Source organism: Rosa rugosa, chromosome 4 (genome assembly GCF_958449725.1).
Source record: "Rosa rugosa chromosome 4, drRosRugo1.1, whole genome shotgun sequence".
Taxonomy (NCBI): Eukaryota; Viridiplantae; Streptophyta; class Magnoliopsida; order Rosales; family Rosaceae; genus Rosa; species Rosa rugosa.
In genome coordinates this window covers 9,823,196-9,847,967 of record NC_084823.1, presented here as the reverse complement: position 1 = coordinate 9,847,967, position 24,772 = coordinate 9,823,196, and the positions used below count along the sequence as shown (strand labels likewise).

At 36.5% G+C, this 24,772-nt stretch overlaps 3 protein-coding genes across 4 annotated transcripts; 1 reads left to right on the top strand and 2 right to left on the bottom strand.

The window, feature by feature from the left end:
• Positions 1-3,530: 3,530 nt before the first annotated feature.
• LOC133742791 (uncharacterized) lies at positions 3,531-5,352 on the top strand. 2 transcript variants are annotated; one of them, XM_062170467.1, is made up of 3 exons: positions 3,531-3,686; positions 3,888-4,041; positions 4,542-5,352. In XM_062170467.1, the coding sequence occupies exons 2-3, from the start codon at positions 3,892-3,894 to the stop codon at positions 5,172-5,174; spliced, it is 783 nt and encodes a 260-aa protein (XP_062026451.1). In that variant the 5' UTR covers positions 3,531-3,686; positions 3,888-3,891; the 3' UTR covers positions 5,175-5,352. The 2 variants fall into 2 exon arrangements, with proteins under 2 accessions (XP_062026451.1, XP_062026452.1); XM_062170468.1 differs by having other exon boundaries at positions 3,534-3,686; positions 3,875-4,041.
• A 242-nt stretch (positions 5,353-5,594) lies between these two features.
• LOC133742790 (uncharacterized) lies at positions 5,595-10,995 on the bottom strand. The gene is made up of 6 exons (XM_062170466.1): positions 10,676-10,995; positions 10,373-10,568; positions 10,154-10,240; positions 8,675-9,064; positions 7,526-7,679; positions 5,595-6,647 (listed from the first exon to the last, which is right to left on the bottom strand). The coding sequence occupies exons 1-6, from the start codon at positions 10,744-10,746 to the stop codon at positions 5,791-5,793; spliced, it is 1,755 nt and encodes a 584-aa protein (XP_062026450.1). The 5' UTR covers positions 10,747-10,995; the 3' UTR covers positions 5,595-5,790.
• Positions 10,996-15,648: 4,653 nt separating this feature from the next.
• Positions 15,649-23,511, bottom strand: LOC133742882 (NADPH--cytochrome P450 reductase-like). Its single transcript, XM_062170578.1, has 18 exons — positions 23,063-23,511; positions 21,401-21,460; positions 21,227-21,303; positions 21,066-21,123; positions 20,879-20,962; positions 20,767-20,803; positions 19,412-19,481; positions 19,091-19,279; positions 18,851-18,943; positions 17,784-18,009; positions 17,608-17,691; positions 17,329-17,480; positions 17,146-17,242; positions 16,845-16,994; positions 16,675-16,752; positions 16,462-16,584; positions 16,268-16,381; positions 15,649-16,120 (listed from the first exon to the last, which is right to left on the bottom strand). The coding sequence occupies exons 1-18, from the start codon at positions 23,360-23,362 to the stop codon at positions 16,040-16,042; spliced, it is 2,073 nt and encodes a 690-aa protein (XP_062026562.1). The 5' UTR covers positions 23,363-23,511; the 3' UTR covers positions 15,649-16,039.
• Between the last annotated feature and the right edge of the window lie 1,261 nt (positions 23,512-24,772).

Here is a 24,772-nt window from a genome sequence, read left to right as displayed (position 1 = left end):
CTACAAGTTAGTGGCTTTGATTAGGCTTAGTGTGAGCTAAGCCGAGCATTGCCGAGGCTTGGTGCCTTGTGAATATTTTATTTTACTTTATTTTATTTTTATTTTTTACTTTTTCATTGTATGCTTTTAAGTTATTCTAGCGCCAATTACCTCGGTTAGGTCCAACGCCTAATCCCCGAGGTACGATAATCAAGGTTTTAATACTTCCCTTACTTGACAACGATTCGTACGCTTGCGAGAGTTTATGAACCAAGTCAAATACCAATAACGCACAAGAGACCCAAACCAATCAAGCGACTGATATACACCGCACCAAAAATAGTGGGCCAAAGACCAAGCCCAATCTCCACCCGGATCCCAGATCCAAACCCGTGTGCAAAAAACCTCCCGGATCCCAGATCCGGATCCGGGTCCTTCTGCATAGTCGCCGGCGTGATCCCTGATTGCCAGCCCACCACCACCGCCGGCTCGAACGCTGATCACCAACCCACCATCGACTTGGAGGAGTTGAAGAGAGAGATCGAACCAACCTGCATAAACAAGCCCAGAAACCATAATCACCTGGATTCCACAATCCCCACACAGCCGGGCTCGAAGAGAATACCCAGCTCGCCTCACTATCCGCCAGATTACCACCACGAACGACCTTCGAAGACCATGATCGGCCTTGCACTCCTTCAAGGTCAGAACTCAAAGTCTCTGTCCCCAAATCGCCGTAGACAGTGGTTTTGCAGCGCCCACCATCAGACACCCTCTCTTGGCCAAGAACCAGGCAAACCGCCCCACATCCTCCATAAAAGGTAGGAAGAAGAGCAAGAGACGGATCAAGGCCCGTGAATGACTCCATTGAAATGGAGGAGATGTAGGGGAAGATGGTCCCAAAGGAGGCGCCGCTACCCCAAACCCTAGCAGAGCTAGGTCGGAAAAAAAGAGTTAGTTCTATTCAGACCTTCAACATTAGTGTTTAGACCTCCTCTCTCAAGTTTTACACACAAACTTCCAAATATACCCTTAATTTTATTTCTCTTTTTTGTCTCACCATATTTTCACCTCACTATCTTTGGCTCACACAGTCGCACCTCCACGCACCCACCTCTCCCTCCTCCACACTTCCACGCTGACTCACAATGACAATTGAAGATGGAGGTTTCAGAAACATATAAGTGAACAAGACTTGGTGTCTCACAAACTAGAGTAGTAGAGCAACCTTCATCCATACGTACGTATACATATATATAACATGTCCAACACTCATGTTCTTTGAAATTTGAACATTTTGTAAAACCAAGATGTCCTATACTTTGATATCAGATGGAGTATATTTTAAAAAGTGCAGTTTCTTTTTGTTCCTGTAAGACACATGAATTGAAACCATAGAACTTTCATTGGTCCAATGACAGCAAACAAGTTTCAAAACTTCCAAATGTTTGGCTCAGAAAACCTACAATTCAAGCTTATAAACTAACGTCATAACGTGAAAATTGGATATCTTTTAAACATGTTCAAATGTCGGAAGTATTGGAGAATTAAAATTGGGCATGGCTAATTCTTCGAGTTGGGTGAGGATGATGCTGGACTGCTTGAGAGTTTTTTTTTTTTTTTTTTTTTTGTGTTTAGGAGTAAAAAAGGATTAATAAAAATTCAAAAAATTAAGGAGGTCCAATTGCTAATTTTGGAGGTATGAATAGAAGCACTCTTTTTTTTTTTTGAACAATATGAGTTGGTTCGTACTAAAAAAGCAATTTTTTTTTTTTTAGTTACATTAGAGAGAAATCAAATTTCTGATTAAACTAAGTCCTAACTCAATTCTCAACCCCGTCGCACCGTTTAGTTAACTCCAAGGACAAAAACAATTGCATTGTTGGTCCAAAAGCTAGCTATATATAGGAATTGGCTTAATAGCTAATATGTTACCCTAACTTTCACCTTGGTGTCAATTTGCTACCCTATGTTCTATTTCAGCTAATTTACTACCTTAGATTTTCACAATTAGCCAATTTGCTATCCTAAGTATCATTTCTACCAATTTACTACCTATGTTTCAAAATTAGTCAAGTTACTACCCTTTTGTCATATCAATTGCTCCATTTCTCCTTTCAAGTATTGATTAATTTTGAAAATCTAGGTAGAAAATTGCCAATTATTAAAGATTTAAAAAAAAACATATTGGTTAATTTTGAAAGCTTAGAGCATCTTTAGCAATGCTAGCCATTTTTGAGTCAAATTTTAACCAAAGTAGCTAAAAAGTCATTTTGGCTAGCCACTTTAGAAATACGTCTGTATCAGTGCTCTCTATTTTAGCTAATTTTAAATTTATATTATTTTTTAAATGAATACTAAATAGTTTAAATGTATTTATAAATTATATAAAATAACTCAAAAGGCATGTATTAAATTATAGAGAACCTCATCTCGCTCTATATATTTAAGAGCGAGATAGCTAAAAGTTATAATGGAGAGTCACTTAGAGCATCTTTAGCATACTCTCTATTTTGGCTCCTTAGCTATTTTGGAGAGCATGTTTAGCTTTTTATCTATTTTAGTAGCTGCACCAGACTCCTAAGTGGCTCTCTATTATAACTTTTAGCTATCTCGCTCCTAAATATAGAGAGCGGGATGAGGCTCTCTATAATTTAAAACATTCATTTTAAGTTATTTTATGTAATTTATAAATACATTTAAACTATTTAATCTTCATTTAAAAAGTACTATAAATTCAAAATTAGCTAAAATAAATAGCATTGATGCAGACGTATTTCTAAAGTGGCTAGCTAAAATGACTTTTTAACTATTTTGGCTAAAATTTGACTAAAAAATGGCTAGCCTTGCTAAATATGCTCTTAGAAGTCTGGTGCAGCTGCTAAAATATATAAAAAAAAGCTAAACATGCTCTCCAAAATAGCTAAGGAGCCAAAATAGAGAGTCTGTTAAAGATGCTCTTAGAGTAACAATTTTGACGGAAATGTAGCAAATTAGCCAAAATAAAACTTAGTGTAGCAAATTGACAATAAGGTAAAACTTAGGGTAGCAAAATAGCAAATTGACAATTATGTCATAAGAATTCTAGCTACCTTCCTTATTTATATACTAACAGGACCCACCCACTATGTGTGTGGAAAGAAGTAAAGGTAGTGGAAAAACTTTTCGTACAACTACTACATTTTCTGCTATTTTTTTTTATAATTTTTATTCTTTTGTTTTATATATTACAATTTACTATATTATCTCTATTGATTAATTATATTTTATAGTTTTTAAATATAAAAAGGTTAAATTAGTAAAAAAAAATTCAGTTTTAGAGAGCACTATTCTCTTAATAATAGTATAGATAATATTCTCCTTCCAATCTTCCCCGCTCACTATTTGACACGTTGATTATTGATTCACTAAAAATTATGTAATTAACACTTTCTTTTTTTCACATGTACAACTTTTTGCACGCGCTGCCAAATGGCGCGTGACCAATCCACCATCCTGAGCCTGAGGGTTGCTCATTGTATTAGAACTCAAATCGTGTTTGTGTTTCTTCTCCTAACAGTCATAATGGTTGGTTAGATGAATAGCCAACCATCTGCTTACGGGCCTATCAAACTAAATTAAATTAAATCAAATAATTCAACATCTTATACCCTCTCACCTCCCAACTCTGAATCTCAAGCTCTCTAATCATCTACCTTCTCCAACAGGTACTTCTCTGACTTTAACCCTTCATTTTTGGCTCTGGTTATTCTTCATTTTCTACTTTAGCTATGTTGCATGTGTTCTCTTTTTGTTTCATCTGCTGCGCACAACGATATATATATGTTTCTGGGTTTCTCTGTTTTTAAGTTTTCATCATCATATCAAGGTTTTTAATTATTTGAGACTAATTTAGTGGCCGGAAATAGGAAAATGGCTGGTCTATTTGACAAGCAGGCAGAGATATACGTGGAAGCTCGGCCAACATATCCCAAGGAATGGTATTCAAAGCTGGCTGCTCTCACCCCACAACACTCTTTAGCTTGGGATGTTGGCACTGGCAATGGCCAAGCTGCTCTTGGTGTAAGTTTACTATCACTCTTTCAAATTCAATCCAACAATCCCATCATTCAGTACTTTATATACAACTTTGACAATAATGCACTTGTGATCTAATGATTTAGCCGCCCTAAAGAGGCGTTTTGCTTAATGTATAAGATAGAAAGATTCACCGAAAAGTAACATAAATATATTTGCGAAATGGTGTGGAATTTGAACACTAGGAATATTATACATCGTTGAATGGCCTCATTTGACAACCTTTTTATGATGATAACATCATCAAAGATTGGGATTCCCTACTATTTAACAACAAACAAAAATTTCCTTGATTTTGGCTTAGCGATTGTTGAATCCTTTCCTAATTGGTTTCATATTCCAAAAGTGTTTGGCAAAAGAAGAAAAATTACATTTTTGATTTCCCACTATATACTTCTGTGTTGGTACTCTTGTAAACATACAGCTAAACTTGATGTCCCTAATGGTATAGGTGCTAACTTTGGTGATCTCCCACATTTTTACAGCTTTCAGAGCATTACGAGCAAGTAGTAGCAAGTGATATAAGTAAAGCACAGCTGAAACATGCCATCCAGCACCCTCGAGTTCGATACATTCACACTCCAACATCAATCTCAGACGATGAAATGGTCAACTTGATAGGGGGCGGTCATGAGAATTCAGTGGATTTGATTACTGTGGCAGAGGCTGTTCATTGGTTTGATCTCCCAAAGTTCTACTCGCTTGCCAAACGCCTTCTGCGTAAACCAGGAGGCATAATTGCTGTTTGGGCCTACAACAGAATGCTGGTAAACCCAGATTTTGATCCTGTATTTGACCGTTTCCGCGAAAACTCTATACCATTTACGCACCCAAACTCAAAATACGTAAGGGCGGCTTACAAGACGCTTCCTTTTCCATTTGAGAGCGTTGGATTGGGTCGTGAAGGTGAACCTATCACAGTTGAAATACCAAAGGAATGTTCATTTCAGGTGGTTGAGAGGATGTTGAGGTCTTACTCTGCAGTCACTAGAGCTAAGGACCAGGGAGTGGACTTGTTGCCTGAAGAAGTGATAAAAGAGTTTCAAAGAGCTTGGGGTGGGCATGATCTGGTTAGATCTTTTAAGTACGAGGCTTTTATGCTGGTGGGAAAGTTGTAATGCTTTTGTAATGTTGTATTGGCATGGGGATAGAACAGACTGATGCCTATTTTCCCAAACAATAAAATTTCCAAACCAAAGCCCTCGGCTTGTAATACCAAGGCATATCCAATAGGAAATGATCCTGCAACCATGGCATTTCTCATAAGATTTCTAAAGGTTGATGATATTCACATTCTCTTTTGTGTTATAAATTCAAGTTCCAATTGATCGATCGAAGCTTAATTTCAGGGATTCCATAAAGTCACACGTATTCTGATGCCAAAATTTTTTTTGCTCTTTTTTTTATTTTAGAAGAAACAACAAAAGCTTCCATAACTGAGACATATTAGTTACCATCAAACTGTAAAATCTCCTCGTACCAAAAGAATCTATGCCAGTGAGGAATGAAATCCAATAACATAGGAACTTACCCTTATAAAAAAAGAAATCCCAGACATCACTGGAACTGAACTTTGACTATAGAATGCACCATACCATTGCCATCTGAAATAGGCAGGACTTTACATCATTCAAAAAGATTATCCATCCAATGTTTCATTTCCAAGAGATTCTAAAAACATCTAAATGTACACAATTTTCACAAGATACTCTAACCACCATCTCTAGCTACTCCTTAATGGCTGCCTCCTCCTTGCTTAAGATCATGGTCAGAAACATCTGTTGTCCGTTTCAGTGTTGTGTTTTGGTCTTCACCATTTACTGCTGATGGATCATCACCTCCTCCTATACTACCCCGTCTCTCTTCACCTGTTACTGCTTTATCATTACTCCCATCTTTCTTAGTGTGTAATGAACCAGCAAGATTCTGAGCATTGGTTAATAAACTTTCTGACTCAGCTTTCTGCTTTGGTGACTCTACCTTACCTTCTTGAACCTGTCCACTGCCAGGGAGTACTTCATTTTGGACCTGCTTTGGTAAGACTTCAGTACCAGGGCTACTGTTAACCCCAGTGATCTTTCTTGATGTGTCAATCTTCAAAGCTTGTTGACTCGTCTGGGATACAACTTTTAAGGACCCAGGGTGTCTAGTGGGTGGATGGGTGGAAGGTAGTGTCGCAGCCGGGCCAGTACGAATATGATGCACAGTAGGATGAGGCTCTGATTTAATGGACAAGCCACCAGGTGTCAATGACTTGATAGAACCCCCTGTTTGAGGCATGATATGGATAGTGTTCTTTGCTTGAGCAGCAGCCTTAAGCAGTTCAGCATCTGACTGAGTGACAATGCGTGCCCCAGCAGCAACTGCAGTTGCTCTTATGATATCTGGATTCATATTAGACTTTGGCAAGGTTTTCTTGGAGGTAACTCGACCTTTTGGAGTCGAACCGAATGATCCTATCCGATTTGGTTTTTTTGCATTAAGGCCTTCAGCAGTAGTAGTATGCAGCCCAGAGTTGCGTATTCCATTTGTTACACCAGACCTACTGTTCGCATTTGTTTCAGCAGATGTGCCGTTTGCATTTGTTCCCACTGTTTCAAATTAAGGATATTATTATTCTAAAATTCAAGAATATTTAACTACTAGTTAAAAATCATAGAAAAGAGAGGGGGGAGGGGGGACAGCTAAAAAAAAAATAATAGGAAACAAAAGAAAATAAGGAAAGAAAAGGAAAACACTGGTTTATTTCAAATTAGGGTGGAAATCATAAAGCATGAAGAATCGGTCAGAAACTTCACGCTTTTGTCAGCTTTGCCCCATTAGCATTAATTAAGCAAATATCGGCCTTTCTGAAAGAGGCTGGTGCATCCACCAAACAATGGCAATTTCAAAAACATTATAATTTGAACCAGAGTGAAGAGTACTACAGATAATGCAGCAACTAAAGTATAAAATAAACAACTTGACAGATTAAGGGATTCCAATAGGACTAAAAGTTACAAAATGTCCTACTCATCAATTTTTCCATTCAGTACATATCCATTTTTCCCTAATCTTTACTATCCCAAAAGTCCAAAACACATATTCTTAACATTTTCTAATGAAAATAAAGTTGCATATTGAAAAATTTATATAATGAAAGTGTTTAGATATAGAAGCGATCGAGTATTGCTTTTGGTTATGTCATACTTAATTGGATGAAAAATGCTACATCAGTGTATATATTTACTGAGGCTTCAAATGTAATGCCAAGTTTACATTTGATGGAAATACCTCCTTAATTCTAAAACAACATAAAGGATTCATAACAAATAAAGCATAACACACAAATTTGAGGGAATTTTCTGTTTTGGAGAAGGAAGTTAAGAGGTAATGATCCCTAAAATAAAATCACAAGAGTTGTAGGTCCTTTTGGAGAAACATGTGCATTATTGTGAATCAAAAAAGCATAAATGAACAAGAGAATTACCAGTGCCCACTGTAATAGATGCTCTATTCGGCCCATTATCTAAAAAATGGGTTATTGCCTGGTGAGCTGCCAGCAATGCCTCTTTTTTAATGCACGGTGTGCCTCCTTCTCCCGGACCCAACTTTTTTTGCCGCTTCTTAACAATACCCCATCTCTGTGATATAGACCCACAAAATTAGTAGGAAAGCAAAACCATGCCTCCAAAGACAACTACAAAGAAGATTAAGAGTTGGAACAGAGATAAAGTTTGGAACTACCCATTGCCTCAGAGACGGAGAAATCAAAAACATGAAAAGTGGATAACAAATTATTTAGTTTTAACAACACCGTAGTACAAAGCATATCACATCATTTTCATAGACAGGGGAAAAGAGAATCCGTTGCCGGGATTTGAACCCGGGAAAACTGGGTGAAACCCAGACATCTGACCAAACTAGATGACAACGGATTACTGCAGTATGATGGTCTCAATATTTGAATGAACTGCCAAGTTTCTTTGGTGGCAAATATCCTGTCTTTTTTTTATTGTAAAAAGTTCATTCATATATAATTCTAAACGTTCAGTAATATTTACATGAAACTACGGAATAAGGATATCCCATTATCCCAAAAGCCTAGGAAAATTAATCAGCACCCATACTTTGTTTAGATCTGCCTTATTTGTTTGATAATAGGGATACCAATCATTTGGATAAATTATACAATTAAATTAATACAAAAAAGGGGGGATGAAGAAACCTGTTTAACTGTTCCAGTATGCATCACACATATCAATCGTTTAACTTCACGGTATAATCATTTTCTTATTTATAAGCATTCAATCCAACAAATGCAATCATAGAGCACGATTCAAATAGAAAGGCAGGCAAGAAGTTAATCAAGGTAGTTAAGGAAAAATTAAGGCAAGTTTTAGTAGCAGAAATTCGACAAGCACAATAGTTTACACATGTAAGACATTGCTAGGTAAACTTTTGGTACAATTTCTTATATCAGTAATCCTAGGCAGAGAACACCTTACATTGTCCTACATAATCTTCTAGCCATCTTCCTTATGCTAATCCAGATACATTTATGTAGAAGCTAGGATTTCAAAAACATAAAATATAATAAATGAACAATAAAGAATCACTTGGGCTGACAGGAAAAAACCTGAGATAGCTGATTAGCAGTTCTGTCCCCTTTGAAGTTTGCTTTTACGATTTGAGTCCAATTTCCTTCACCATATATGTTCACAGCAGAGACCAGTTCCAAATCCTCCTCCTCTGTCCACTTCTTTCTCTTCTTCCGAGGAGCCATGATATTGCTAGTTGATCTATTTGCATCATCTCCTTCAGCTTTTGCTGCTGCAGTAGTTGTCGTTGCAGGGAGGGTCTGTTTCTGAATAGAAACTGGAACTGTAATGTTCATGCCTTTTGCTGAAGCAGATGGTTCATATGTTTTAGATGACTGGCCATTAGGTATATTTATTGTCAATGGAGCCTCCACCGTTGTGCCATTCAGATGACTAGAATCACTTGGTAGACCAGAAGCCATAAGGACCTGACCAAAACAACTACCAACTATATGAGCTCCCGGATCTGTAAAAGTAGGGTCAAAACCCAACGAGAAATTATGAAAAACGAGAAAAAAGACCCAAAGGATGTGTAAATCATAACAAACCAACCTAGATAAGTGGAATGATGAAACAATATATTACATGTTCTTCCTCCTTGGAAGGAAGAGAAGTTAGGACCAGATGAATATAAGTTGAACTTTACACAGTCACAACATTCATTTCCTTTACAAAAGAAAAATGAGGCAAATTAGGAGCAACTGCACTTGGAATCATACATGAACAATTTGCAGCTATACTTATCCATTAACTAAGGCCATATACCCACTGCCCATCTAATGACCAAATCATGCAAAAGAACTTGCATAGTTAAACAGATCTGATTCATCAGTAAACCAAGTTCCATTGAATCAAAGGGTCTTTTGAATCCAGAACTGCAATACATATTAGGAAAAGGTAAAATGTCAAACACTACTCAGATAATCTATCCCATCAAATTGTACTGTCAAATAACCCCTAAAACTCCTATGTTAGCCATTACCCAGTCACTTCCAGTAAGCTATTGTCCTCTTAGAAGCAGGCCCTTTCAAAGTATCCATTAAAACCCCAACCCACCACAACCAAACATATAGAAATTTATTTAACCTTTCACGCATTAGAAAGATATTACTGTTCAAACTCAAAATATAAATTAGTTTTGTTATCTTAGCACTTTCTCACTTTTCTTTTTGGTAGCAAGATGTATGCATAAACTAGGCATGCAAGTCACTCTCAGTGTTCATAATCCTAGACTAGCTCTAGATGTTTATGACATCCTTCCGCCCACATGCCGAATACTAAACTCTTACACAGAAAGGAGATATTTAAGAAAGTAGAATCAGAAAGGAAATTACATAACTGTAATTAAAAGCAACAAATTGTTATTCATTACACACTTAGTTACAAGGGTTCACCTGGAATATATAGAACACCTTAAAGCAATGCCTTCTTGTTTTGTTATTGCTTTTTTCTCTTGTTTTTTCTTTTTGGATAGTAAAGCAAAGCATTTATTTTAAGTAGGAAGTCATTTGATATACCTTCACACATGCTGCAGCCTCTGTTGAAGCTTCACCGCTAACAGGAGGAGCAACTTCCACTTCATATTCGTAATCACTATCTACATCCTGCCAGTAAAGTTCAACTTCACTCAGAAATAAGAAAATGTATTTGTCCTCCTACAATTCAATAAACTATATATATATATATATATATATATATATATATATAAAATCAAGAATAGCAGGGGAACACCGCACCTGAGGCCGAGCTCCATCATCGAATTTGTCAGGCAAAGGTTCCCTATAAGCCAAATGCCGCCAAAGCATCTGATACTCTCTAGCATTTGTAATCCCAGTTGTAGTATTGGCCACCAACTTATCCCAGTCGATCTTCTCCGACTGCAACAAGTGGGCCACTTCCTGCAGCAATGCCAGTATCGTCGTCGCTGTGTACCTGCCAAGAAACCCCATTAACCCCAAAAATTATACACAAAACCCAGGAAACCCCCAATTTCACAAAGAAACCATTGAAATCAATGAGAGAGAAAGAGAGAGAGGGACCTCTGTAAGAGAGTGGCGGTGTCTTCTTCGGTGATGAAACCCTTCTTCTCCTCCTTAGGGTTCTCACCCATCGTTTCAATTATGGCGAAGAATCCCAAATTGCATATTAGGCTGCCAAATTAGCGAAAGGAAAACCCAAAGAAACCAAATTGATTGCTTCGCCTAAAACCCTAAACCCCAGTGAGAGGGTTTTACAGAGAGAGAAATGAAAGAGCGTGGAGCACACGCGCGAAACGAAGAAGAAGGAGCAAATGAATGGCCGGAAGAAGGAAGGAGAGGGGAGCAGTTATTAATACATGCCCATGGCACTGTATTTGTCGCCCATCACAATGTGGTGTAAATCCGAGCATCTCAGTTTTAAAAAAATACAATAAATTTTATTTTTGTCGGAGTGCAGAAAAATCGTGAAAGTTTTGTCCAGTACCATTTGGTCTAGTAGGAATAGTTTCCCTTTCGTAACTGGGAGGTTGTGAGTACGACTCACGAAAGACAAGTTGTAGCATTTGAGTTATTTATTTGATCAAAAAAAAATAATCGTGGAAGTTTTCTTGCACCAACTTTTTCAATTTTTTATGTTTATGTTTTTATTTTTCATTTTATCATAATAATAACCGTTTTAGATAAAATTTGAGTGATATAGAAGGAAAAAATATTAATTTAACTTATAAAATTGAAGCTAATTACGAAAAGCTTATAAACAATATGAGCGAGAGCTCTCACAAATGTAGCGCTGCCCTCAGCGGCTTTCCACTTTGGGGGCATCTCGCACCTCCCAATCACCATTTACCAATTTATGGCTAGTAGGTTTGGTGGGGGTCTTCGTGTGTTAGTATGACTGTGTTGGGATACCCTTGTGAGCTTGGTCTAAAACACTGACTAACTGAATGTGTTACTTACTCGCTAACGTAACTGAGCTGTCTTGCTACCTCAGTCCCGATAATAAATGAAAACAAGTACAAAAATAGAAAAACTCAAAATCTAAGTCATCTAAAAGTAACCGAAAAGCTATTAAAATGCTACATCATACAGATCAAATTCTCATTTTCAGATCCGTCAAATCTGTTGTGATATACTGTATCCTATTCAATTTTGAAGTTCTTTTAGCCAGTCAACAGGTAGTCAAAACCTCACTTCTTCGAAGCGATTTCATGATTAGTGTATTTCGATTTTCTTCTTCCGTTTTTAAACATTGTTTCAATTTCAAACAATTTGATTTTTGTAACCAAAACATACAAAGGGCATACAAGAGTAGGCTAGATAGTTAAACTAATGGGTGAAATACCCCCTGACATTTCCTTCTAGTGTCAATTTACACACTAACTTACTAATGTTACTCGATAACACACTAACTTTTCAAAGTTTGCCAATTTCCACATTTTCGTTAACTTCCGTCAAGTTCCATCATTAAGTCCCATCATGGTATTTGGTCATTTTTTTTATTTTTATTTTTTATCTTTTTTCTTTTTGGGATCAAAATCTCACTTCCTTTCTGATAAAAAAAAAAAATCTCACTTCCATCAAGTTCCATGAATCTTTATTTTGTTATGAGAAAAAAAAATGATTTATACATGAATGATTCAATTTCATAAGCTTATATATCATTTTATATTCTTATGTCAAATGATTATTGAAAGGGAGTTTCTATTCATACCTCCAAAATTGGCATTTGGACCTCTTTCTTTTTTCAATTGATACTTGACTTTGTCAACTCATGTCAAATTACCAATAAAGACACAAAAGAAAAAAAAAATTAAAAAAAAGTTTTTTCCCTTATAGAGGTATGAAATCAACAAATGGTCATCCTCATGCCATTTTTTCCCTTTTGTTTTTGTTATGGTCTTCACCCTTACCAAGCAGCGGAGAAATCAACAGACCAGTTCCTTACTTTGCAGTTCTTCGAGGTAATTTCGGATATGCAATATTCTCTAACCAAAACACCCACATACCACTTTCTCTTAAAATCATACTCATCCATTGGAGCGTACTGCAAATATATGAAACAAGGGAATCTTGGGAAGTTGAAGAAATGAACTGCTCTTGGCCTCTAAAGATGCATATACCTACAAAATACAACTATAAAAAACACCGGGGGGGGAGCTATCAACTTAAAGTTTTTTTTTTCTTTTCTTTTCAGCTTAGTTTTATCAAGAGTAAAATAATATTGTGAAATGTTCAAAAATTGATGGAGGTCCAACTACCGATTTTGGAGGTATATGAATAGAACACTCTAAAAAAAAAGTTTTTATTGATATTATTGGATGATGGGTATTATGGCAAAATTAAGGAGGTGTAGGTAGCATATTGGTTATTTGTAAAAGTAAGTTGGAGCTCTATTAAGTGAGGAGGTCTAAATACCAATTTTAGAGGTATGAATAGAAGCTCCCTTATTGAAAAAGCATACCAAAATGCAAAAAAAAGAAACCCAGATATTAAGAAAACAAGTCTACCGACGTTGTTGGATATGAGAAGGTATTCTGACGCAATAACAGTGAGAAGATCTTTTTCTTCTTCCACGTAAAAGATTAACAAGAATTAGGTTAGATAAAAAAAAAATGACTAAAAAACCTTACATGTTTCGCACATGATGGTACTTAACGGTGGAACTTGACGGAAGTTAATTGAAACATGGAAATCGGCAAACTTTGGAAAAGTTAATGTGTTATTGGGTAAAATTGATAAGTTGGTGTGTAAATTGACAATAGAAGAAAATGTCAAGGGTATTTCAGCCATTAAGCCTAAACTAATCCCCCTAACATTTCCTATAATGTTAACTCGAGAGATAAATTTTTGTCGAATGCACCTTATCTTTTTTGATTGCTGCCTCTCATCCCCTTCTATTGAGAATACCCTGTACAAGCGAAACCGATTGGGTTTTGGGTCCCTCCCTCAGGGTAACGCCAACTACAACACCCCATACAAGTGGACCGTTGAATTTTTCAATTTGATATAATTGCATTCAAATTCTCTGTCTGAAGTTACTATTATATTCTAGAAGAAACCTCACCCAAAACCGCAATTTTTCAGGAAGAGAATGGGCATGCTCAACCCAGTATCAAAAAGTTATGCTTTTAGGTAGCTTCCCATAACAAATTGCCGAACACCAAAGAACAATTCTTAGGTTCACCCCTAGGGTGAACGAGCATATTTACCCCCATTGTCGATTAACGCATAATAACTTTATAATTTTGTAATCCAACCATTCATGTTGTATAACGTAATACAAAGATTAGCTTTGTAAAAAATCAATCAAATTGAAGACCTTTCAGTTATTTATTTCTATAAAATACATGGACGGTTCATCATAATAGTAGTGAGTGTTGTTAGAACCGTCCATTTGTTTGAATCAATTAGATAATTAAACGATTTCTGATTCGATTGATTTTTTACAGAGATGATCTTTAAAGCCTAATTTAAGATATGGACCGTTGAATTATAAATTTATTAAATAAAAGTATGTTAATCGACAATGAGGGTGAATATGCTCATTCACCCCATTGTCGATTAATGCATAATAACTTTATAATTTTTTAATCCAACCATTGATGTTGTATAACGTAATACAAAGATTAGCTTTGGAAAAAATCAATCAAATTGAAAACCTTTCAGTTATTCATTTCTATGAAATACATGGACGGTTCATCATAATAATAGTAAGTGTTGTTAGAACCATCTATTTGATTGATTCAATTAGATAATTAAACGATTTCTGATTCGGTTGATTTTTTACAGAAATGAACTTTAAAGGCTAATTTAAGATATGGACTGTTGAATTATAAATTTATTAAATAAAAATATGTTAATCGATAATAGGGGTGAATATGCTCATTCACTCTAGGGGTGAACCTATGAATTGTTCAACACCAAAATACAAGAGTCATGTGTGTAGGGCTTTCAATGGATCGTGTTGGGTTGAGTTCGTGTTGGGTCAAGGTATTTGTTATGTCACATAAGAGAAACCTAAACCCAACTCATTTAATAATTGTGTTTAAAATTTAAACTCAAACCCAACCTATTTATTAAACGAGTTACCAATTTCCAACCCGCTTAACCCATTTAATAAATAGGTCGTCTCGTGTTGGACAAAATAAATCATTTAAGTGTTAACATTACAACCCATTTAACTAAAAAAATGCATGAATTCATTAAATTCATTAAAAACTCCACAAGACGAAGAATGTAGATAATTATATATAATTCATAGATAATTAAATCTAATAATGAAAGAAAATATTTCAAATTGTCCAATATCATGATCAACCACTCCCAACGTCCAAAATTTGAAGAATAAATATAGCAAATCGAGTTATACATGTTCACTTCGTGTTAACAAGATAACCCACAGTTGACCCATTTATTAAATGGGTCATGACGGGTTCACTCATGACCAACGGCCAACCCGCTTTTTAATCGTGTGGATTCAACTCAGTTTATTTCGTGCAGGTTTTGAATCGTGTTATTAAATCATGTCGGAATTGACAACCTTACCTGTGTGGTATGCATATATAAAACCACCTAATCCATATTTTGTAGACCCCAGGTCTAAGTTCTCAGCTAGTATGCATAAGCATAAGCATAAGCCATACTGCACATAGCAATCATTAACTTTGAAAAACTGGCCTTATGTAGGAAAAGAAATCGAATCTAGGTAACCGCCAGATACCATCCATTTTCTCATTCTACTCGCATACTCTGACATTTTAGGTCCTTACATCTCATCAAATCCTCACATACCATAGTACCATACTAATCATCTAAGAGATGCACTTAGTCCCATCAGTACTTCTCAGATATTGATCCTAAACAAATAAATGTGATAGCCTAGTATCAAAGCTCCTTTTGCTTTATTTTCGCGTCAATTAGTTTGTTCCCCATAAACCATACCAGAAAGACTCTGGAACATCAACCCACCACACTTGAATTGATCAATCAACAATGTCATCAAAGGGGAATTATGAACTCGCAAGTCGTAACACTTATTTTCACCAACGAAGCGCAAACTTCAGCTTTATTTTAATTACCATAATTTACTAAAAATAATAATAAAAAACTATCCAAAACAACTTACAGCCAACATGAGTACGTGTTTTTGAGATATTTGTAACTAGCTAACATTCCTAAACACAAATGATCCTTCTATGGAAAAAAGATAAAAAAAGGAAAAGAAAAAATTAAGGTAGATTGACATCTATCAAATTATAACTAAAACCCATTTAGGGAAGCCAGGTTTAAGTTCCCACCAATATTTTCCAAACTTCTGCTATTTAATTGGAGGACAGAGATTCACCAGCTGAAGCCTAACCTCGAAGAAATATAAATCCAATGTTCCGAAAGATGATACAAGCAAACCGAATGAGGGAAGCAATATCACCAGACATCCCTGAGGTATCGTCCATCCATCTGGAGTTTTTTCACTATAGACTCTGCCTTTGACGAGTCTACTTTTTCCTGAAAGTTTTTGCCAGAGAACTTGAAAACATGATTTAATTTGATAGATTATAAGACACAAAATAACGAGAAACAATCCATCAAGTAGCTCAACAGCGTGTAAAGTTTACACACACACACACACACAGACAGAGAGAGAAAGAAAACCTCTTGCTGGACAATGGTATGCAACGTCCGATGAACATCTCTCGCCATACCCTTGGCATCACCACATACGTAGAAGTATCCCCCTTGCGATATTAGGTTCCACATGTACGCTGCCTGCATATAACAAAATTAGTCTGACTGTTATAAAGGTACTCGTCCAGACAAAAATCACTATACATTTTACAACTACTTACTTTCTCCATCATCTTATGTTGAACATACTCCTTTGATGGTCCCTCCCGTGAGAATGCAACGATTAACTCTGATAGTGCACCTTGTTGCACAAAATTATTCAACTCATCTTCATAAATGAAATCCTACAAAAAGAACAAAGATCATCTATGAAATCCTAAACCCTAAATGCTAAATTCATGTAGCATGTTAGACCATAGAGTTACAATGTTTACCATTTGGCGATTTCTACAACCAAAGAAGAGAAGTGCAGGACCAAGTTGAGCACCTTCCTCTTTGAGGGCTAATCTTTCCTGCAAAAGTCAAAATGATAATACTTTTGTTTTCTTTTATTTTTTTCTGTACACAGAAAATGAGAACCCAGAATTTTCATCCAATATCATACCTGTAGAAATCCTCGGAAAGGTGCTAAGCCTGTACCAGGCCCCACCATGACAATTGGGACTGAATGGTCAGCAGGTAACTTGAAATTAGATTGCCTAATAAAAATAGGAGCCCAGCTACAGTTCTGGCTTTTCTCTAGAGGAACTGCATTCTGATTATTCAACACAGATTAGTATTAGATACAATCTTAACCCACGTCTTGTGTATAAGAGAGTGATTGGTTTTGACAATGGAAAAAACCAAATCAATTGGTATAGCGACTCAGAAGAGAAAGTTTTTCAAAATTCACAGCTCAATATCACCTTCATCCAGAATGAAGACACTCCTTTGTGAATTCTGCCAGTCGGAGTTGGACCATAAACCAAAGCACAGGTCACATGAACACAATGTGGGGCAAACCTGTTAGAAGCAATAGCAGTAATTAGTTTTCTACATGTCCAATTAATTTTCTAAATATACTAAACAAAGTAGCATAAGAAAATCACCTCGGTGATGACGAAATTGAATAGTAACGAGGCTGCAAGCGAGGGGCAACTGCAGCAAAAAACACGCCTAGTGGAGGCTTTGCTGATGGGAATTCAGCCATCACCTCTAGAAGACTTCTCTGACTTCCAACAACCCATTTTGAGTACTCATCCTGGATTGTATAAAGCATATGATAAAAATGTAGATTAATATATATATATATCAAAATAGTAACACAGTAAACATACATATAGAGAATAAAAAAACATAAGGAGTAACTGCATTGAAAACTTTTTAACCTTCCCCTGAGGTGATGATAAGAACTTGAGTCTTTCTGCCTCACTAGGTTCAACTGCATGTGCAGCCAAAGCAATTAGAGCAGCCTGACAGGAAAAGTAATTCGAAAGAAATATTTATAAGTACTAAAACAATAAGAAAGAGAAAGACATGAGCTTGCAAAATGGATGAAGCTCACCTTCCTAGGTGGGTTCAATAGATCAGCATAACATGCCAATGCTGTTTTGAGTGTGCAAGGACCAGGAAAAGGAGGCGGCAATGAGCTTCCAAGTGATGTCCCATCATTATTGTCGGTATGAATGGAGAACAGCAAATCTAAAGGTTGACCCAACAACTTTGCAGCTTCTTCAACTGTGTCATCACAATTATCTGCATAAACACCCACGTGGTCTCCGGTTTCATATCTGGGACAAAAGAAAATAAATTTGATCATCACTTTCTTAATACCAGAACTAACCCAAAAAAAAAAAAACCGCTCAGAACAATTAAAGGAGCTCAAACATGAACCCTTGCTTTTGGCTTAGGCACCAATTAATTCCTATTCCATACCAAAAACATGCTGTTTTTGGCCAAATCAAACAACCAGTGACTGTCAAAACTATTGATGGCCATTCCTGTTCGGCAGATGCTTACACAAAAATATGAATTTTAAACTTTGCATTCTGTTCCTTCAGCCAATAATCAATCAAATAGAATTTTTAAATGGTATAATTTAGTATTTAGAAATATTCTAAGACTCCAAGCACTTCATATATCCCTCTCCCAAAGAGCCCAACCGCAGAAGAATTTTTGGTTGGTTGAAAAAGATGCCAAGGTTGCTTTATCATTACAAGGGATACTTCTTCAGCTCCTTCTCCACAACGTTACCTTCGCTTCCATACAACCAAGTCAACAAGATAAAGGTTGTTCTATCTACATCACATTAGCTCCATTTCAAGCCTTGCCAAATACTAAATTTAATAACGTTCAATTTGATTGCTGATAACATTTTGTTAAAGCTTCATTCATGACTCTTAACTGTTTCTAGAAATATTTATATCGCTATTCAACAGCCAAGTAATGAATACAAAAATCTAGTTCTACAAATGTAAATTTTTTGTTGCGTCACATAAAAATCACAAAAATGAAAAATCTAAAAAGGAAACACGGTCCACATCTGAAAATCATTTGTGAAAAGCAAACACATCTTTTAAACCTATCAACACATATTCTAGACAAAAGCAATTATTAAAGCCATGAACTTACGTAATACCAGTTGCATGGATGTCAAATTCCAAATGTATGCAAGACCGATCGGACGCAGGCTTATGAAGCTCTTTCTGAACAGCAACATTAACTCTTCAGGGGGGAAATCACAAACTTTAGTAAGAGAAAAAAAAATCCGGGAGAAGAAAGGGGAAAGAAAAACTAAAAACTAAAACAACACCAACTCTACAAAAATATAGTAACTCTGGAAGATGCAAGATGTTCACAATCTTTAAGTACCTGCAAGGATGATGAATGTCAAAAGAAGCATTCCCGTTTGCCATATTTGAGTAATGATCCTCATAAGAGGTAATACTGGGATCATGAATAACAACTCTATATTCAGGAATCACAGCTGTATATGGGGTAGACACATTATTTGTATCATCTTGGAGTAAATGATCTAGCTCGGGCCACAGTGCTTCCCTCCTAAAGAAGAACAAAAAGATTACAGTTATATGCAGAAGAAAAAGGTGTCACACTACACTCTTCCCAAATTAAGATACCGCCTTAAAAAGGGTAATCAATAAAGAGACTGTGACAATAATTATTAAAGCATACCAAGCAGAAAAATCATCCTCAATGCATTGATCATCATCACCTAAGCCAACGGTAACAAGACGCTTTGCACCTACATCAACCACACGGAGGCAAATGCAAAATATTAACAGACTAGACAGATATTCAGATAAAATAAACTAAACATTAACCATGAGATGAAAAAGAAAACAAAAAAGAGAATAGTTTAATCCAAACATGGTCTATTTTGATATGCAACACAAAGATACACACAAGGTCTATTTTGATATTTGGTTTACCAATCCTAAAAAAAATTCAAAACTCCAGCAAACTAAAATATCTGTTCACATACAAATACAAAGCTTCCATCTAGTTTTGTATTAAAATCATTGGGAAAAACCATCATAGGAAGTGTAATGAACGGAGAATGAGAATTGGCATAATTGGAAGAAACCTTAGGATCTACCTATATTACAGAACTTTTCTGATCAAGACTGACGTGCCAGCTTTTCAACTCATGGATTAATCTGGAAAGCCAGAGTTCTCCAAGGTGAAGATCTTTACCGGGTCAGTTGCTCTTGAAAAGGTCAGTCCTTGTAATAGGGTCCAAGGGATCCAAACCCCTGCCTTCTCCCTCAATGGTGCACATGGTGAGAAAAGGACTAAAATCTATCAATCACGTTTTTTATACTGTCCTGTGGTTTTGTTGTTTTGTTGAAGTTGTTTGGGGAGATGAAAGTAACCTGCGGAATTTCTAGGGACAGTTTTCCTTTTATTTACAAGAAGCACGCAATGTTAGAAATGGGACGAATGACAAACTTATGTGGGGGTTGTATCGTTTTGGCTGTGCTCGTGGAAGTTTGGCTAGAAGGATATTAAAGGATTTTGAAGACTTTGCTAGCAATGTGACTGAGGATTGGTGGGGCACGTAGTTATGACTTGATGCTCAATTGAGCCATTTGTATCCACAGGATGTATGGGTTTATCTTTTATAAGCCTGCCGATATATTGAATTATTAACAAACCAGTGTTTTAGGTCATCTGTGTTGAGTGGGCCAGTGTTAGCATTAGATAGAATTTGTGATTTTTGCTTTCTTAAAGTGGCCATCTTGTCCAATTTCTCTTTGGTTCCATTGCCTACTGCATAAAAGCTATCTCAATTTCAAAAAGTAAGCTACTGCCAAGGACTAAGGATCCAGAGAGAAAACAAGAGAGAGGGAAAACATATAAAACTAGAATGGAAGTCTGTGAGAGTGCCAGTCCTTACATAGAAATTGATATGAAAACTTCTGGCACAATGTTAGGCTGTACATGTCATGAATTATATTGAAATGCAAATGACAAGATACACGAGGGACAATATCAGCAACACAATATAGAAACAAGTTTAGCTATACCTTGTTCATTAAGTAATTCGTCAACCACTTTCCCTATCTGTGTCAATAAGGCATGGTCAGAAGATATTATTTGAAACAAAATGAACTAACAAACGTATAGTACTGGATTTACCTTATTAAAATGTTCGTACTGCCGGTTACCCAGACCAAAAACACCATATCTTAGTTGTTCCAGCCACACACCCCGATCTGTTCCCTATAACAAAATCATGTTTCAACTTATTAAATTAAACCCAGTTGGCCATCTTTGTGATTTTAAGAGTGTTCATCAACTGAAAGTCTACAAGAAAATTACCAACCTCAGTAAACCATTTGTAAAATCTTGCTGCATTATCAGTTGGCTCTCCATCTCCATAACTACAAAGTCATGTCAATTATATTGAGTGTGAGGCACTTTCATAAGAACCGATTAGGTTTTCATTAAGCATAATTTCAATATTGGTAAAACTGTATATCTTACGTGGCCAACATAAAAAATGCCATAGTCTCTTTCTTCAGTTTTTCTCCATATTTATCATCCTCCGGAGCATAATCATCCTAAATGAACCATGAACATTATAATTATTGTATCTTCCAGATTATGCAGTTTATCAGCAACAATGCAATACAAAGCATCAGTTCCCATCCAACGTACCAGGTCAATAACCTTGACAACAGCTTTCTCATATCTTGCCTTGATCTCTTCAGCCAAAGCCTATGCTCGCAACAAAACATATTAGTTGAAATAAGACTATAAGAGATCTTCCAAAAGAAACTTTAGTTACAAAAAATACAGAGGAGTTCAGGATACAAAGTACTATCATCAAACTACCGCAAGTGAGAAACCACACCAGTTGTATATTTCATGCTGCTCACTTAAATCCAAGGTTCTAAAAAACGCTAGGCGTTAGTCGGGCGGTGGATAGGGGACTAGCGCCCAGACGCCTAGGTGGGGGACTAGGGGGCGCCTAGGCGGTTTTGTATTTTTAAAATTTTTATTTTAATTTTTATAGCATTTAACTAAATACTTATATAATTAACTATTTTTTTAACTAAATACTTATTTAATTAACTAAATAAAATTATAGCTAGGCGGTAGAATTGAAGTAGGCGGTAGAATTGACGACGGAAAAAAAGTATAGTATTCAATTATCCAACCAAAAAGAAGAAGCTATTGACCAAAAAAAAAAAACAACAAAAAAGAAGAAGTAGCATTCAATTATGATTCGTGCAGGGCTGCACATGTGTCCAATCTTTTTTCTCTCTCTCAACTAACCGGAGCCACGAATTACTCTCTCTCTCTTTGAAACAATAAATTACTGTATTCATTTTCATTCCCTTCTCTCTCTCTCTTGTGCGAAACCATCTTCTGGGAAACCAGTAGCCACCGCCTCCACATTCTCTCTCATCTCTCTTTTCATCGATTTTTCTAAACTTTCTTCATTATTCATTCAATTATCACACAACAGAACTGGAAACAATAACCAAGATCACAACGACGATCAAAATTCTAGCCTTCTGTTTTTTCAGCTACTTTGATCAGAGTTGATTCCTCCGCTCTCTCTCTCTCTCTCTCTCTCTCTCTCTCTCTCTCTCTCTCTCTCTCTCTCTCTCTCTCTCTCTCTCTCTCTCTCTCTCTCTCTCTCTCTCTCTCTCTCTCTCTCTCTCTCTCTCCGAGCCTTCATACTCCATGAAACAACTTATATATCCGCCTAGCGCTCAACCACCCCCGCCCAGACAATTAGTCGCCTGCCTAGACCACCTAGGCGGCCGCCCAACTGTAGTCCGCCCAACAACGCCGATTTGGCATTAGTCGAGTCGGAGAGCTGCCGCCCAGCGCCTAGGCGGCCAAGTTTTAGAACACTGCTTAAATCTATAGCACCTAAGGAGTTAATCAGATATATGCTACACTCATGAATATTTCAACCAGTCACTAGCTCTTATCAGTTCAATCTCTACAAGTCCAAAAGTTAAAAATTTGTTTACCATTCCATTTCCAATTCTCCGGAAGTTTATATTACCATAGCTCTGGTCTAAAACAATCTAGAAGCATTTCCATCTATCTTGCCTCAGACACCAAAATTCGAATGCAGCAAACCATTACAGACACATATAAACTATATACAGGTGTCAAGAAAATCCTCGACTCAAATCAATAAACGGAAACTACTATCATTTTACCGAATTCAACAGCATTTTACCAAAAAATCAATCCTCTTAATTAATACCTCAGACATACCTAATTCTATAGCAAAAATTGGAATTGAAACAAGTAAAACACAGGAACAGTAAAATTTAGCCAAAGAAAACGGTCAACCTTGGCGAAACCTTCAGCGGTGCCGGTCTGAGTCCCATAGAAAATAGTCACCCTAGTCTTCCCCGACGCAACCTCAAACTCATCTTCCTCCTCCTGAAGCGGCACCGCCTTGGGCACCGCCAGTTGCTTCACCTCCCGACTCTTCCGATCCGACGATCTCCGCCACAGCACCACCAAAACCCCAATTATCAACGCAATTGAAGTCGTCGCTATCACCACCGCCGTGTCCGTCACCGAGCCTCCCAACGAAACCCCAAGCGCCGACTCCAGCTTCCGCACCAATTCCGAATTCGAACTCATCGTCGGAGATTCTCCGAGCTCGAATCCCTCGGTCTCTGCGAAAAATGAATCGGAGCCACGGAGCTCTCGATTTGCTCGAGGTCGGTGAACTAGAAACTGACAGAGAGAGATTTTGACCAGAAAAAAATTTTGAGCTGCTGTTTATATATTTACTGATTTAATCGAAGGGGGAATCTCCTATTATTTTGGTCGCAAATTTTTAGGGTCGTTGTTTTGTGCGTCGCGATCAAGGACTTTTTTGACCTTTTAGTCTTTTACTGATACGAAAAGCTCTGGAAAAGTTTCTCCTTTTCTTCTACTTTCACCCATTTACCTTTTTACTGAGTCCGTGCGGGTGTTACTTTTAGGGGGGTGTATTGTATTTGGATTTGTGTGGAGTTTTTTTAAATGATAGACTTTTTCAAAAGTCCATGGACTCTATAAAAAGTTCATAGACTTTTATTGATTTTTTAAAACCATTGACTTTTAGCACAGATTTTTTTACTGATTTGTAAAAATCAACAGACTTTATATGAATGACTTCTATAGATTTCACAATACTTTTTTTTTAAAAAAACCAAGCTAGTTTATTAGTCAGAGAATAAAATACAATGCCGTAGCTATGTTAACTAATGTCCATTAGCGTAGGAATCAGAGAAGCTCAAATAATGTCATGAAACAAACATATAAGAAAATAAAGGAAAAGCCTCCAAATATAATCAACCAAACCAAAAGGTACCAAAAAAAGTGAAGGGAAAAAAAACACATTGATGAAGTTTCATGCCAAATAAGCAGACGTCTCTGAAACAATGATATGATTTATTCTTCTCCTTCATTTTCACTTTCCTGATTGTCATTGTTTTCATTGTTGGCATTTGGTTGGGCATCTGTCCACATATGAGTAGCAATACTCATTCTCCATTCATTAGCATTCTCTCTTTGCTGATCTTGGGTTTGAAAATCATCACATTCAAAATTATCTTCGTGATTGTCTATCGGATCTTCTTCTGGTTCAGGAGGAAATTCATCTGAACGACATCCAAGTTTGGCGCCTTCAACCATAAGTTGAAGCAAAACATTGCTCTCTTCAACCTTCCAAGTTTTGTAATCTTTTCTTTTACCATTCCCTTGTGAATCTCCCATCTATACGATTGCGTAAAAGTAACCATACATGCAATTTTATCAATCAAAACATTATAATTCATAACAATGTATGTACGACTTTGAAGTACCAGAAGCCATGAAAAAATGAGTCTTCAATAATAATATAAACATAAGGGAAGTATAGACTGGGAAAAAAAAAATTACAAGACCAAGGTACATGGCTCCACAAAGAAACAAGAAAGATATTAAACCCCAAATGACAACCCTTTTGTTATCAAGACGTACAACTATCAGGTGTGTATATCAATATAAACATGCACCAATGTC